Source organism: Scyliorhinus torazame, chromosome 5 (genome assembly GCF_047496885.1).
Source record: "Scyliorhinus torazame isolate Kashiwa2021f chromosome 5, sScyTor2.1, whole genome shotgun sequence".
NCBI lineage: Eukaryota > Metazoa > Chordata > Chondrichthyes > Carcharhiniformes > Scyliorhinidae > Scyliorhinus > Scyliorhinus torazame.
The window spans coordinates 125,579,944-125,595,041 of record NC_092711.1 but is presented as its reverse complement, the minus strand read 5'-3'; the positions used below and the strand labels follow the sequence as shown (position 1 = coordinate 125,595,041).

Here is a 15,098-nt window from a genome sequence, read left to right as displayed (position 1 = left end):
AATAGGGAATGAGAGAGAACCCACAAAAACACAAAGGCAGGTTGTGAAATTGAGCTGAATGAATCTGGTCATTTGTGGGGACGGCACTGGGAAAAAGTGACCATGAAAACGGCTGGGTTGTCATAAAACCCAACTGGCCTTTTTGGGAGGAGAGAGAAAGAGGTGAAGAGGGATTTTGTATATCTACAAGACATATTAAGAGAGTAGTTGGCAAAGCAAATTCGATCCGAGCTTCATCAAGAGTAATATTAATACTGAAACTATGCTTCTGGTGGCACAGTGATTAGCACTGCTGCCTCACAGCGCCAGGGACCCGGGTTCAATTCCTGCCTTGCGACTGTCTGTGTGGAGTTTGCACCTTCTCCCCGTGTCTGCGTGGGTTTCCACCCAATGCTCAGGTTTCCTCCAACAGTCCAAAGGGCAACTTAGGTGGATTGGCCTTGATAAATTGCCCATTAGGCAAATGCGCAGGTTGGGTGGGGCTATGGGGTTACAGGGACAGGGTAGGGGTGTGGGCCGAGGCAGGGTGCCCTTTCAGAGAAACAGTGCAGACTTGATGGGCCGAATGGCCTCCTTCTGCACTGCAGGAATTCTATGTTTCTAATTCTATTCTATGAATCTTTATAAAGCTCTGGTCATCACTCTTCAGGAAGAATGTGAAGGTTCTTGGAGAAGGTGCAGAGGAGATTTACCAGAATGGTTCCAGCAAAGGAGGTTGAAGGGAGATTTGATTCAGGTACACAAGATTACGGCAGGTTTCCATCAGGTGGACAAAGAAACTCTATTTCCATTCACTGATCGTACAAGCAGTCTGGACACAGATTTAAAGTTTTGGGTAAAACCTAGATTGAACGATAGAAGATGCTGAGGGGTCTTGACAGGGTGGATGTGGAGAGGATATTTCCTCTTGTGGGAGAATCGAGAACAAGGTTATCACTGTTGCAAAATAAGGAGTCACCCATTTCAGATGGAGATGAGGATTTTATAATCTCTTGAGGGTTGCATCCTTGAAAGGCAGTGGAAGCAGAGACCTTGAATATAGACACAATGAATGATTTGATTTCAAAAGGAAATCGGATAGACATAAGACCATAAGATATAGGAGCGGAAGTAAGGCCATTCGGCCCATCGAGTCCGCTCCACCATTCAATCATGGCCGATTTCAACTCCATTTACCCGCTCTCTCTCCATATCCCATAATTCCTCGAGAAATCAAGAATTTATCAACTTCTGTCTTAAAGACACTCAGCGTCCCGGCCTCCACCGCCCTCTGTGGCAATGAATTCCACAGACCCACCACTCTCTGGCTGAAGAAATTTCTCCTCATCTCTGTTCTAAAGTGACTCCATTTTATTCTAAGCCTGTGCCCCCGGCTCCTAGTCTCTCCTGCTAATGAAAACAACTTCCCTACATCCACCCTATCTAAGCCATTCATTATCTTGTAAGTTTCTATTAGATCTCCCCTCAACCTCCTAAACTCCAATGAATATAATCCCAGGATCCTCAGACGTTCATCGTATGTTAGGCCTACCATTCCTGGGATCATCCGTGTGAATCTCCGCTGGACCCACTCCAGTGCCAGTATGTCCTTCCTGAGGTGTGGGGGCCACAATTGCTCACAAATGGGGCCTAGCTAATGCTTTATAAAGCTCCAGAAGTACATCCCTGCTTTTATATTCCAAGCCTCTTGAGATGAATGACAACATTGCATTTGCTTTCTTAATTACAGACTCAACCTGCAAGTTTACCTTTAGAGAATCCTGGACTAGGACTCCCAAGTCCCTTTGCACTTCAGCATTATGAATTTTGTCACCGTTTAGAAAATAGTCCATGCCTCTATTTTTTTTTCCAAAGTGCAAGACCTCGCACTTGCCCACGTTGAATTTCATCAGCCATTTCTTGGACCACTCTCTTAAACTGTCTAAATCTTTCTGCAGCCTCCCGACCGCCTCCATACTACCTGCCCCTCCACCTATCTTTGTATCATCGGCAAACTTGGCCAGAATGCCCTCAGTCCCGTCATCGTTAATATATAAAGAGAACAGCTGTGGCCCCAACACTGAATCCTGCGGGACACCACTCGTCACCTGTTGCCATTCCGAAAATAACCTTTTATCCCAACTCTCTGCCTTCTGCCTGACATCTGAGGGAAATAAACCTGCGAGGATACAGGGATAGAGCAGGAGAATGGGACTGACTGGATTGCTCCAGAGAGCTAACATGGATTCAATGGGCCGAATGCCATTCTCTGTGTCATCATGTCTCTGACTCTTTTGTGTAATCTAGTTTTGTAATTTAACCCCGGGGGGTGGTATAGATATCACTCAGGTAAATCTGTGCTACACTCCCTCCGAGGCCATTCTGTCCTTCCTCAGGTTTGTTGGCCAGAACTGAACACAGTTCTCCAGGTTTGGCCTAACGAGAGTTTGTGAATCTCGGGGCTTTTGCAGTCACACTGAGACCTGAAATCTTCCCTCACAGACAGAACAGACAAACCTTTTACCTTCCACACTCAGAGGCTGCTGATATTCAGGTTCTGGTGAATCAAGTGACTCTGTCAGATCGCGATGTGACGTTTGGTTTGCTTTTCCCGTCTCTTCAACCTCCACTTCCATTATCCTGTAAATTTACAGAAACCTCACTGTCAGTTTAGGATTGAAATTCACGACATTCTCTCCTCGCCAACTTTGATTAAATGTATTCCTGGAGGTTTGATCACATGACCAGCCCCTATCCTCCAGCCATTAATCGGTCAACACATCCATCCTTGTGACACACTGCCTTCCTCGGCCAATTGGGAAGCAAAAGGACTCATTACCTTACAAGACAGTGATTGACTGTCAGCCAAACAATCTTTATCCATTTTCAATATTTTTATATCCGCTGAAGAGAAATGTTCAAAGACAATTACATAAAAATATTCTTTACTGTCCCAATGATTTCCCAAAGACCCCAAAATCTTTTTTAACTGTCCTCATTATTTCCCAGACATGAATCTCACCAAGACAGGTTAAATTTGAATTCATTTAAAGTCTACTGAAGACCCTGAAACCATTGTCAATTGTTGCAAAGACCCATCTGGTTCACTGATGTCCTTCAGTGAAGGAAATTTTCTATCATTACCTGGTCTGGCCTACATGTGACTCCAGATCCAGTCAGCTTGTTGACTCTTAAAATGCCCTGAGATGCCCTCAGTTCAAGGGCAATTAGTGCTGGGCAGTGAATGCTGGCCCAGGCCGCGACACACACATCCCGTGAATAAATGGAAAACAAAATTTTCATCCTTATCTGGCCTGGCCTACACGATTCCAAACCACAGCAATATGGTTGACTCTTTAAATGTCCTCCGAGATGGCCGAGCAAGCCACTCAGTTCAAGGGAAATTAGGGACGGGCAATAAATGTTGGACCAGCCAGTGACTCAGAATAAAATAAAATCCTGGAGACTCCAGTCAGTCAATCAGGGAGAGTTGGCATCCGGTCCAGGCTCACAGCGCATGCGCCCTGCGGCTCCTTGTCCTCTGTAAAGATGGCAGCCGGGAACCCGGGCCTGTCACCGCTCAGCTCTCACTCTGTTCGGTGCTGTTTAAGACGGGACCGTTAACATTTTCCTCGGGAGTTGAAGCCTCCACGGGGTATTTATGAAGTCTCCCGGCTCACTCCGCAGCTTCTATTGCTCCCCGGTCACCCACCGGCTCCAATCCTGAAAGTCGCTCGATTGTTTCTTTCCCGCTCCTCGCACCATCAGCGACAGTCTGAACTTCGCATGCGCCAGTCACGGCCCGAAGGGCGCATGCTCCAGTCACAGCCGGACTCTGCGCATGTGCGTGGAAGTTCTATGATGTGGATAGAGCACATTCTCAGTCACAACGCTGTTACTGGATGTGATTGACAACAGACCAAACACGGACAGTGAGATGTTAACGTGTTGGGGTCTGAGCAGGTTCAGGTGAATAGTGATTTTTGTCTTCCTGGACAGAACAGTTAAATTACCCCTCGCAAATAACAATGTGCTGAAATTGGATCAAATAGTTTGGGCTTTTAAAGTTGTAGTGTTGACCAGTGGGAAAACTGAGGAAATCCCTTTGCACACGTGAAGTGTGAGAGTGATCTCCCTCTGAACTGCTCCTGAACTGCACATTAGATTAATTAATGACTAACTCATATTTATTCATATCTGTGGAAACATCTTCCAATTGTCTATCATATCAAACCTGTTCATAATCTTACAGGATCAGGTCATCCTTAATTCCCTTTTCCAGAGAAAAGGTTTACACCCTGTCCAATCTTTCTTGCTGGGTATAACCTGCCAGTTCAGGCATAATTCAAATATCTTTTTCTGCATCTTCTCCAGTCCTTCTCGATTCATTTTACAACATGGAGACTTTAACTAACCTGAGCAGCAAACTCACCTGTATCAGGCTCCTGTTGCGAGCGTATGGACGAACAGGTCAACATCAAACTATTTCAGGCTGCATCGGCGGACGAGACAGGGATGCCTCCTCGCCCCACTAAGTAATTTATTTTTTCAAACAAATTCTGATAGCTCTGCAAGTTTTTGGAAACATTTTGATTCAAAGTGTTATTTTTAAAAATAAAGATCTAGTCTTTACAACATAATTACCTAATACACCAATTCACTAATGATAATATCAATGTTCACTACAGAATAATCATAATGTAATTATTGTTTTTTGCCATGAAATCAATACATAGTTCATATAAAAAAGGTACAGAAGGTGAAATGGCTGCAGGAGGCACATGTTTGAGAACTTCCTTGATCTTCTTTAAAATATAGGGCTTCCTTGGCCTTGTTACTAATGACAGTGAATGCACTATGAAAATAACAATTTGAAAACTAAATGTGATTACACATGCGTACTTACAGCTTCTTACATCACAACAGTGAATATGTTTCAAAAGTATTCCATTGGCTTTAAAAGACTTCAGAAGGTCCAGTGGCAGTGCAAGGTTTTATAGAAATATACACTTGTTCTAATAGTCTGCAAACTAGGATATACCCCTGTCTCTGGATCTGTAAAGACTTAATTACCTGCAAATGCTCGCATTCAAAGCCTTGTATTGCATCTTTGACTTTGTCTTTATATATATATATATATATATATCCATATGTCTCTAGAACAGACCTCTTCATTCACCTGAGGAAGGAGCAGTGCTCCGAAAGCGAGTGATTTGAAACAAACCTGTTGGACTTTAACCTGGTGTTGTAAGACTTCTATCTCTGGGATGATGCTGAAGGGTTTGCTCCAGATCAGGGGGCGGGGCTGGAGGACTGACTAAGAGCGGCTGGTCCTCCAGACAATCAGAGTGAACGGGAGGCGGAGCAAAGCCGGGACTCTCCATCACTACGCATGCGCTCCGCCGCACAATTCGTCCACTCGGGCCTGTCTCCGGGAAAAGCCCGAGCAGCTTTCCCCGGTTCAACTGCCGTATCCGAGCATCGTATTCGGGGCTTGGGGCCTACACGGAGTGTTTATGTAGCCTCCCGACCCATCCACCGGCTCTGTCCTCCTTCAAGACTTACCGAGCGGAATCTGACCGGCGGAAGATTTCCACCCGACCGCCTGAATTCTCAGCTACCATCTGCACTGCGCATGCTCCAAATCACGTGAGAGACCGGGGCTCAGCCCCGCCTCACATTCACTCCGATTAGTTGGAGGACCCGCTGTAACCACACGGGCCTCCACACCCTCCTCTCTCTTCCTATTGGCCCAGAGCTGCCGTCAATCACTTCCTGGGCATTGTGAGCTGGAGCATGCGCAGTGCCGATGCTGGACGCGGCCGGGAGGTTTCACTGAAACCCGGTGGAGGCTCCAAACCCCAATAAGAAGTTTCCGGGCCCGGGTTTGCATCGAGCGGGGGGACAGCTGCGGCCTGCTCCCGGTGACAGGCCTGAGTTAACGGCCGCCGTCTTTATCGAGGCTGCAAACCCGCAGGGGGCAAAACATCAGAGATAGAGTTTGTTGTGAAACCAATGGGATTTTGTAAAGCAGGAGGTCAGGGTTACAGTCAACAACAACAACTTCTATTTATATAACACCTTTAACATCATAAATCATCCCAGTCAACTTCACAGCAACATTATAAAACAAAGTGAGACACCCAGACACAAAAGGAGATATTAGGGCAGGTGACCAAAAACTTGGTCAAAGAGGCGAGTTTTAAAGAGTCTGAAAGGAGGTGAGTGAGGTGGAGACGGGGAGGTTTCGGGAGGGAATTCAGTGCTTGGGGCCGAGGGAACTGAAAACCATGGCGGAGTAATTAGAATCGGGGGTGTACAAGAGTCCAGGATCAGAGCTGTGCAGATATCTCAGGGGGTTGTGGGGCTGGAGGAGATACAGACACAGGGAGAGACGAGGCCATGGAGGGATTTGAAAACAAGGGTGAGAATTGACTGGGAGCGAATGCAAGTCTCGGAGCACAGGGATCATAGGGGAAAGGAACTGGCTGTGAATTAAGACATGGGTAGCAGACTTTTGGATGGCTTTAAGTTTACATAGGCACAATGTGGGAGAGCAGCCAGGTGTGTAATGGAATTGTCGAATCGGGAGATGACGATGGTAAATTGCCTTCGTATCTAAAAAGGTTAGGTGGGGTTACGGGGATTGGAGAACGTGTGGGCTTAGCTAGAGTGCTCTTTCCAAGGGCCGGTGCAGACTCATAGAACATAGAACAGTACAGCACAGAACAGGCCCTTCGGCCCTCGATGTTGTGCCGAGCATTGTCCGAAATTAAGATCAAGCTATCCCACTCCCTGTCATTCTGGTGTGTTCCATGTGCCTCTCCAATAACCGCTTGAAAGTTCCAAAAGTGTCCGACTCCACTATCACAGCAGGCAGTCCATTCCACAACCGAACCACTCTCTGAATAAAGAACCTACCTCGGGCATCCCTCCTATATCTCCCACCCGGAATCTTATAGTTATGCCCCCTTGTAACAGCTACATCCACCCGAGGAAATAGTCTCTGAACGGCCACTCTATCTATCCCCCTCATTATCTTGTAAACCTCTATTAAGTCGCCTCTCATCCTCCTCCGCTCCAAAGAGAAAAGCCCTAGCTCCCTCAACCTTTCCTCATCAGACCTATTCTGCAAACCAGGCAGCATCCTGGTAAATCTCCTTTGCACCCTTTCCAATGCTTCCACATCCTTCCTATAATGCGGTGACCAGAAGTGCACATAATACTCCAAATGTGGTCTCACCAGGGTCATGGAGAGTTGCAGGATAACCCCGCGGCTCTTAAACTCAAGCACCCTGTTAATAAACGCTAACAACTACAAGCCTTCTTCACGGCTCTATCCACTTGAGTGGCAACCTTCAGAGATCAAAGATCTCTCTGTATCTCCACATTCCTCCGAACCCTGCCGTTGACCCTGTAATCCGCATTCAAATTTTTTTCTACCAAAATGAATCACCTCGCACTTATCAGGGTTAAACTCCATCTGCCATTTTTCGGCCCAGCTCTGCATCCTATCAATGTCTCTGCAGCCTACAACAGCCCTCCACCTCATCCACTACTCCACCCATCTTGGTGTTATCAGCAAATTTACTGACCCACCCTACATACTCTTCCTTTTTCCTCTTGACAAGACATTCAACCTCTTTTGTGAACCATGGTTCTCTCACACGGCCATTTCCTCCCTGCCTGACAGGGACATGCCTATCAAGGACACGCAGTATTTGTTCCTTGAACAGGCTCCACTTTTCTTTTGTGCCTTTCCCTGACAGTTTCTGTTCCCATCTTATGCTCCCTAATTCTTGCCTAATCGCATCATAATTACCCCTCCCCCAATTATAAACCTTGCCCTGCCGTATGGCCCTATCCCTCTCCATTGCAATAGTGAAAGACACCGAATTGTGGTCACTGTCTCCAAAGTGCTCTCCCACAAACAATCTAACACTTGGCCCAGTTCATTACCCAGTACCAAATCTAATGTGGCCCCCCCTCTTGTCAGCCTATCCACATATTGTGTCAGGAAACCCTCCTGCACACACTGTACAAAAACAGCCCCATCCGAACTGTTCGACCTATAGAGGTTCCAATCAATATTTGGAAAGTTAAAGTCACCCATGACAACTACCCTGAGGCCTCCACACCTATCCATAATCTGTTTTGCAATTTCTTCCTCCACATCTCTTACTATTTGGGGGCCTATAGAAAACTCCTAACAATGTGACCGCTCCTTTCCTATTTCTAACTTCGGCCCATATTACCTCAGTAGGCAGATCCCATTCAAACTGCCTTTCTGCAGCCGTTAAACTATTCTTGATTAACATTGCTACTCCTCCATCTCTTTTACCACCTTCCCTACTCTTACTGAAACATCTATACCCCGGAACATCCACCAACTATTCTGTCCCTGTTCTAACCAGGGGCTGAATGGCCTCCTTCTGCACTGTAAATTCTCTGAGGTCAGAAGCTCATATTGGATCAAGTATGAAACCAAATTTACAAAGAGACTGGCTAAGTCTCAGACTGTTGCCAGGGAGACGGATAAAGTCGGTATGTCAGGAATGGAGATTGGAGCAGTGACCGAACAGTGGATTCAGTCTTCTCCATATTTGATTGAAGTTATTTAGTCAGCAGGAAGAGAACCAGAATGAGCCCTAAGTCTGATATCCTGTATAACTTAGTTCGAGAGGGAGAGGAAGAACGAAGGAAACCCTGAAAGATCTGGAGAAACGACCTTCGCGACTGCTCATCAAATCACAGTCAGTTCAGGACACAAGGTGCACATCTGTTTTTCTGTCTGCTCAGTCAGAGTCATTCCGATTAATGTCTGTCACAAGTCATGAATGAAGTGATTTATAAAGCATATTCTTACCTCTAATTATATAACGTTGGTAAAAGGATACAGAAATAATGATCGAATACTTTATTTGGATTTCAGCCCCAGGGAGGAGGGAGAGTGTGTGGGACGGGGATTCACAGCTTTGGGGACAGAAGAGAGAAAAAAAATGTTCTCCAGAAACTGGATTGTCTGTTCTGAATTTCTATCTTGTACTGATAGTGAGACCTTTGTAAACTCCTTTTACAGGGCATTAGGAGAGGATTTTCAGACAGGAAACACAAACCAAATATTACATTAAGATCCAACAGTGTCACTCAATTGATCAGGGCCTGAATATCCTCAGACTATAAATGTGGAATGAAAAATGTTTGTTCTGTTCGTGGGAAAATATTTCAAACATCAGTGTGACTGGAAAAGCACCAAGACACACACGCACCCGAGTGAGTGTGTTCATAGAATTTACAGTGCAGAAGGAGGCCATTCGGCCCATCGAGTCTGTACCAGCTCTTGGAAAGAGCACCCTACCCAAGGTCAACACCTCCACCCTATCCCCATAACCCAGTAACCCCACCCAACACTAAGGGCAATTTTGGACACTAAGGGCAATTTATCATGGCCAATCCACCTAACCTGCACATCTTTGGACTGTGGGAGGAAACCGGAGCACCCGGAGGAAACCCACGCACACACGGGGAGGATGTGCAGACTCCGCACAGATAGTGACCCAAGTCGGAATCGAACCTGGGACCCTGGAGCTGTGAAGCAATTGTGCTATCCACAATGTTACCGTGCTGCCTCAGAAAATAATATCAAAGGGCTCATCCGGGATTTGAACCCGGGACCTCTCACATTTTCCTGCAGCACAAACCTCAAAGCGAGAATCTTACCCCATGACCAACGAGCCGGTCCTGCAGCGTGAGCTCAGCTTCTCAAAGCAAACCCAATGTGAATGAATCCCGCCGTCTGCGCCGCAAAGAAATGAAGAAAACATGTTGCTTGACCAACAGAAAAAAATAATATCAATGGGCTCGTCCGGGATTTGAACCCGGGACCTCTCACATTTTCCTTCAGCACAAACCCCGAATCTTACCCCATGACCAACGAACCGGTAAACTGACTAGTGAACTGACTGTGGAAAGAGCTTTAACCAGTTACAGCCTGAAAAAACACCACACCATTCACTAAGGGGAGAAACCATACACGTGTTCTGTGTGAGGACCAAGCTTCACTTGATTGTCTAAAGGGGAAACGGACAAAGACACTGACTCCATGGAGATACCGTCAGAACCGTGGGGTATGATTTTCGCTTCGGGAGTTTCCAAAATGCGAGAGGTTCATATCCCGGACGAGCCCTGCAAAGTGCTTGACTGGGGAGGTGATGGTGTAGTGCGATTGTCACTGGATGAGTAATCCTGAGACCCAGCACAATTCTCTGTGAATGCAGGTTCAAACCCCACCACGGCAGATGCTTCATTGTGGCTTGTATTTGAACTTGTGGAAAACAGTTTGGTGAGAATTGGGTCAAAGGAGCAAAGGGTAAGTCTCACAGACAAGATGAGCGCTGAGAGAGCATGATGGGAGACAGCAGGAAGAGAGGAGAAAGATGTGAGTTCAGAATTTGGACAAGAAAGGTCTTTGAGGCAGTTTTACTGAGTGGTTTAGTGGAAGAGGAGCTGTAGAATCAGGTGATCGGATTGTTTCAATGGGTGATGTTTTCCAGTCCTTCCTGTTGGCTGGATCTTCCAGTCCCACAGATCTCTCGGTCTGCTGTTGCTGTTCATTGGTTGTCTCATTGGGTTCGCTGTAGGCCTCTTGGGGTCTGTGGAAAAACTCCCGGAGACTCATTCACCTGATGAATTCCCTGGAGTGGAGAAACTACGATATCTTCTTCACAGCCTTCAACACGTCATCGATGAAGATGCCCATCTTGCCAAGGTCATCAACACTGCTTGCCTCCAAACAACCGTGCAACCTCAAACAGACCATTGATTGGAGCTATCATGATACCACACAACCCTGCCATGGCAACCTCTGCAAGACGCGCCAGATCATCAACATGGGTACCACCATTACACGTGAGAACATGTGTAATGGTGCGACTCGGCCAACGTTATCTGCTGCATACGCTGCAGCAAAGGATGTCCCGAGGCGTGGTACATTGGCGAGGCTGTGCTGATGCTGCGACAACGGATGAATGGACATCGCGCAACAATTGCCAGGCAGGAATGTTCTCTTCCACTTGGGGAACACTTCAGCAGCCAAGGACATTCAGCCTCTGATCTTCGGGTAAGCATTCGACCTTCAGGACGTGTGACAACGCAGAATGGCCGAGCAGAAACTGATAGCCAAGTTCCGCACACATGAGTACGGCCTCAACTGGGACCCTGCATTCATGTTACATTGCATGTGCTTGTGAAATCCTACCAACTGTCCTGGCTTGAGACAATTCACACCTCTTTAACCTGTGATTATCCCTCTCTTCAGTCGCACCGTATGGACCTGTAAAGACTTAATTACCTGCAAAGACTCGCATTCAAAGTACCATTTTGCATCATTGAATTTTTCGACATATATGTTTGTAGAACCCACATCTTCATTCACCTGAGGAAGGAGCTGCACTCTGAAAGCTAGTGATTCGAAACAAACCTCTTGGACTTTAACCTGGTGTTGTAAGACGTCTTACTGTGCTCACCCCAGTCCAATGCCGTCATCTCCACATCATAAATGAGAAGCATTAAATGCTTCTACCAGTTTAAAATTGATGCACGATCAATCACTACTGAAGCGAGATTGTAGTCCAATTGAAGGCTTTAATGAACAAGTAAATCCCCCGCAGCTCCGGTACAGAATGCCTGCTGTGGGTGAAACACAGACTCTTATGGTCCGCCTGCTGGGTGGAACCAGCAGGCAGGTTCTACCACTCGTACTACAGTATAAGGTACATCCCACCTAGATACCGTGATACCCCTCATATAGCCTACCACATTCACCCCTTGTTTAAAAAATAGTCTGGCGGGAGTGGTGGCCGTGCTTTTACAGTGGTAGAGGTTATAGTGGTATCCGTCAGTGCCTTTACATGCAATACACATATTTACAGACAATTATTTACAAGTTCATTTTACAATGAAACTATCAGCCGGTCGGGGGCCCTGGTCGTCCTCTGCGATCGTCGCAGTCCCGGCGGTGATGCTGGCATCGGCTCGGGCATCCGTGGCTCTGGGAGTGTGTCATCTTCAGCTTCATCACATCCGGATGGGGTCAGTGGGAGGACGGATCTCCTGGGAAGCGGGCTGCGGTGGTGTGCGCCGGTGAAAAAATGGTTGGGGTTGATGGGGCGGGGGGGGGGGGGGGGGGGTGGGATCCAGCAGGGATCAGATCGTGGAGGGAGACCGTGTCTTGTCGGCCGTTGGGGTGCGTCACATAGGCGTACTGGGGGTTAGCATGGAGGAGATGTACCCTCTCAACCAGTTGGTCCGACTTGTGGGTCCGTACGTGTTTGCGGAGTAGGACGCCAGCATCACGGCCGGGACTGCGACGATCGCACAGGACGACCAGGGCCCCCGACCGGCTGATAGTTTCATTGTAAAATGAACTTGTAAATAATTATCTGTAAATATGTGTATTGCATGTAAAGGCCCCGAAGTGTACCGCTATAACCTCTACCACTGTAAAAGCAAGGCCACCACCCCCGCCGGACTCCTTTTTAAACGGGGTGAATGTGGTAGGCTATATTAGGGGTATCGCGGTACCTAGGTGGGATGTACTTTATACTGTAGTGTGAGTAGTAGAACCTGCCTGCTGGTTCCGCCAAGCAGACGGAGCATAAGAGTCTGTGTTTCACCCACAGCAGCCACTCTGTACCGGAGCTGCTGGGGTAACTACTTGTTCATTAAATTGATGCACGATCAATCACTACTGAAGCGAGAAGCGAGATTGTAGTCCAATTGAAGGCTTTAATGAACAAGTAGTTACCCCAGCAGCTCCAGTACAGAATGACTGCTGTGGGTGAAACAGATGTGGGTACCCATTGAATTGCAAACATGACTGACCAAGAAAAGAAAGCGTTTCACTGGGTAACAGAAATCCCATCAATCTTTGTTCAGTTTGACCACAGTCAGCTTTTAAACAAAGTCAAATATCGTTAAATGGAAGTGAATTGAGAATTGGGTGTTGCTTATATTTGACCCCTCTGTGTTTTGGTGTGAAACATTCTGCAGCCTAAATACCGTTCATGTATAAGAAAGGAGGGGTGACAGCAAATCCGCTCTGAGCCTGGATTTCCTCATCTCCCCGAGTGGCTTTTCCTGTTTCTCCATCATTAAGGCAGAATCTTTCAAAAATGTGGTTCAGTTAAATCTCTGTCATTTCCTCTAATTCAGTTACAGTATTATTTGTATCTGTCTATATGAACTGTCGAGATATGTTTCGGATGGTGATTAAAATCTTATTCTGCGTCTACAAAGCCATTAAATTATTTTGTGAACTGAGGAAACTGCCAAGATCCGCACTTTGTTTTTTCAGGTATGGAACGATCTGTCTGGACTGTACACAGAACAATACTTTTCACTGTACCTCGGGACACGTGACAATAAATCAAATCCAATCAAAGAGACAGTTTCGTAGTAGTCTTCAAATTGAAAAGAGTCTTCTTAAAAATTATTCATTCATGAGAGGTGGGCGTCACTGGCTGGGCAGCATTTACTGCTCATTCCAATTGCCCTTGAACTGCGTGTCTTGTGAGGCTATTTCAGAGGGCACTTACAAATCAACCACAACATTGCTGTGGATCTGGAGTCACGTGTAGGCCAGGCCACATAAGGAGAGCGGATTTCTTGAAGGACATTAGTGAACCAGATGAGTTTTCACAACAATCAAGAGTGATATCATTAGACTTTTAATTCAAGACTTTTATTCAATTTCAGCATCTGTCACAGGCAGATTCGATCCGAGATTCCCAGAGCATTAACCTGGGTCTCTGGATTATTCACCCAGTAACAATACCATTACTCCAATGTCTAGCCCACATATTCTTGGCAGAATATGGTGTTTCGTGTTGTGTTCTGTGATCTTGTCTTGCAATGATTCTACAGAAATGCTGGGGAATTAGCCAGAATGATGATTTATTATTGTAGACGTGGTAAGGTAACGATCAGAATGATGTACAGACTAAGTTATCACAGAGTTACATTAGAACTCTTGGAACTACCCTGATGTGCGATTGGCCTCGTGTATGCCTGACAACCTTCTGCTGGTAGCCGGATGTCATCTGACTGACGCCTGACGCCAACTACTGGTGGGAGGTCACACTGCTGAGTACATGTAATATTATATACAGGATTATCACCACATCTCGTAACTTCTCAAAATTATCGAGTAATTTTTTTTTTTTTAACAAATTCTGATAGCTCTGCAGTTTCTGGAAACATTTTGGTTGATCGTGTTATTTTTTAAAATAAAGATCTAGTCTTTGCAATATAATTACCTAATACACCAATTCACTAATCATTTAAAAAAAAATATATTTTATTAAAGTTTTCAAACACAATTTTTTCCCTTACAAATCAAAGAAATAAAAATAAAGGTAACATGATAACTGCAATATAACATTGTGTAACTAACATGGTAAACTAACCAAATAACACAAAGTAATACTCCCCCCCGCCCCCTCTCCGCCTCCAAAAACCCAAACAATTTACCCCCCCTCCCTCCCCCCCCTCCCCCCTCCCCCTGGGTTGCTGCTGCTGGTCATCTATCTTCCCTCTAACGTTCCGCTAGGTAGTCGAGGAACGGTTGCCACCGCCTGGTGAACCCTTGAGCAGATCCTCTCAGCGCAAACTTCATCTGCTCCAGTTTTATGAACCCCGCCATATCGTTTATCCACGCCTCCAGTCCGGGGGGTTTCGCTTCCTTCCACATGAGTAAAATCCTACGCCGGGCTACTAGGGACGCAAAGGCCACGACATCGGCCTCTTTCGCCTCCTGCACTCCCGGCTCATCCGCAACTCCAAATAAAGCTAACCCCCAGCCTGGTTTGACCCGGACCTTCACCACCTTCGAGATCACCCCCGTCACTCCCCTCCAATACCCCTCCAGTGCCGGACACAACCAAAACATATGTGTGTGGTTCGCCGGGCTTCCCCCGCACCTCCCACACTTGTCCTCCACTCCGAAGAACCTGCTCAACCTTGCTCCCGTTATGTGTGCTCTATGTAGCACCTTAAATTGGATCAGGCTAAGCCTGGCACACGAGGAAGAGGAATTTACCCTACTTAGGGCATCAGCCCCC

General features: G+C 46.5%; 3 protein-coding genes across 13 annotated transcripts in view; 2 read left to right on the top strand and 1 right to left on the bottom strand.

The window, feature by feature from the left end:
* The window catches only part of LOC140421791 (uncharacterized), an 864,226-nt gene that overhangs the window by 201,566 nt on the left and 647,562 nt on the right, over positions 1-15,098 (top strand). The gene's annotated exons all lie outside the window — the stretch shown is intronic.
* The window catches only part of LOC140421792 (uncharacterized), a 211,876-nt gene that overhangs the window by 4,984 nt on the left and 191,794 nt on the right, over positions 1-15,098 (bottom strand). Inside the window, exons 1-3 of one of the 5 annotated variants that reach the window (XM_072506677.1) lie at positions 5,545-5,652; positions 4,412-4,547; positions 2,504-2,619 (exon numbers count right to left, since the gene is read on the bottom strand). The exons of 1 other annotated variant lie outside the window; for it this stretch is intronic. In XM_072506677.1, coding sequence (XP_072362778.1) covers positions 2,504-2,615 — 112 coding nt within the window. In that variant the 5' untranslated portion in view covers positions 2,616-2,619; positions 4,412-4,547; positions 5,545-5,652. 3 more of the 5 variants (XM_072506678.1, XM_072506680.1, XM_072506682.1) reach the window with 3 other exon arrangements.
* The window catches only part of LOC140421816 (uncharacterized), a 55,116-nt gene continuing 45,812 nt past the window's right edge, over positions 5,795-15,098 (top strand). Inside the window, exon 1 of the mRNA XM_072506752.1 lies at positions 5,795-8,750. The gene's annotated coding sequence lies outside the window, so the exon portion shown is untranslated. The remainder of the gene's footprint in view (positions 8,751-15,098) is intronic.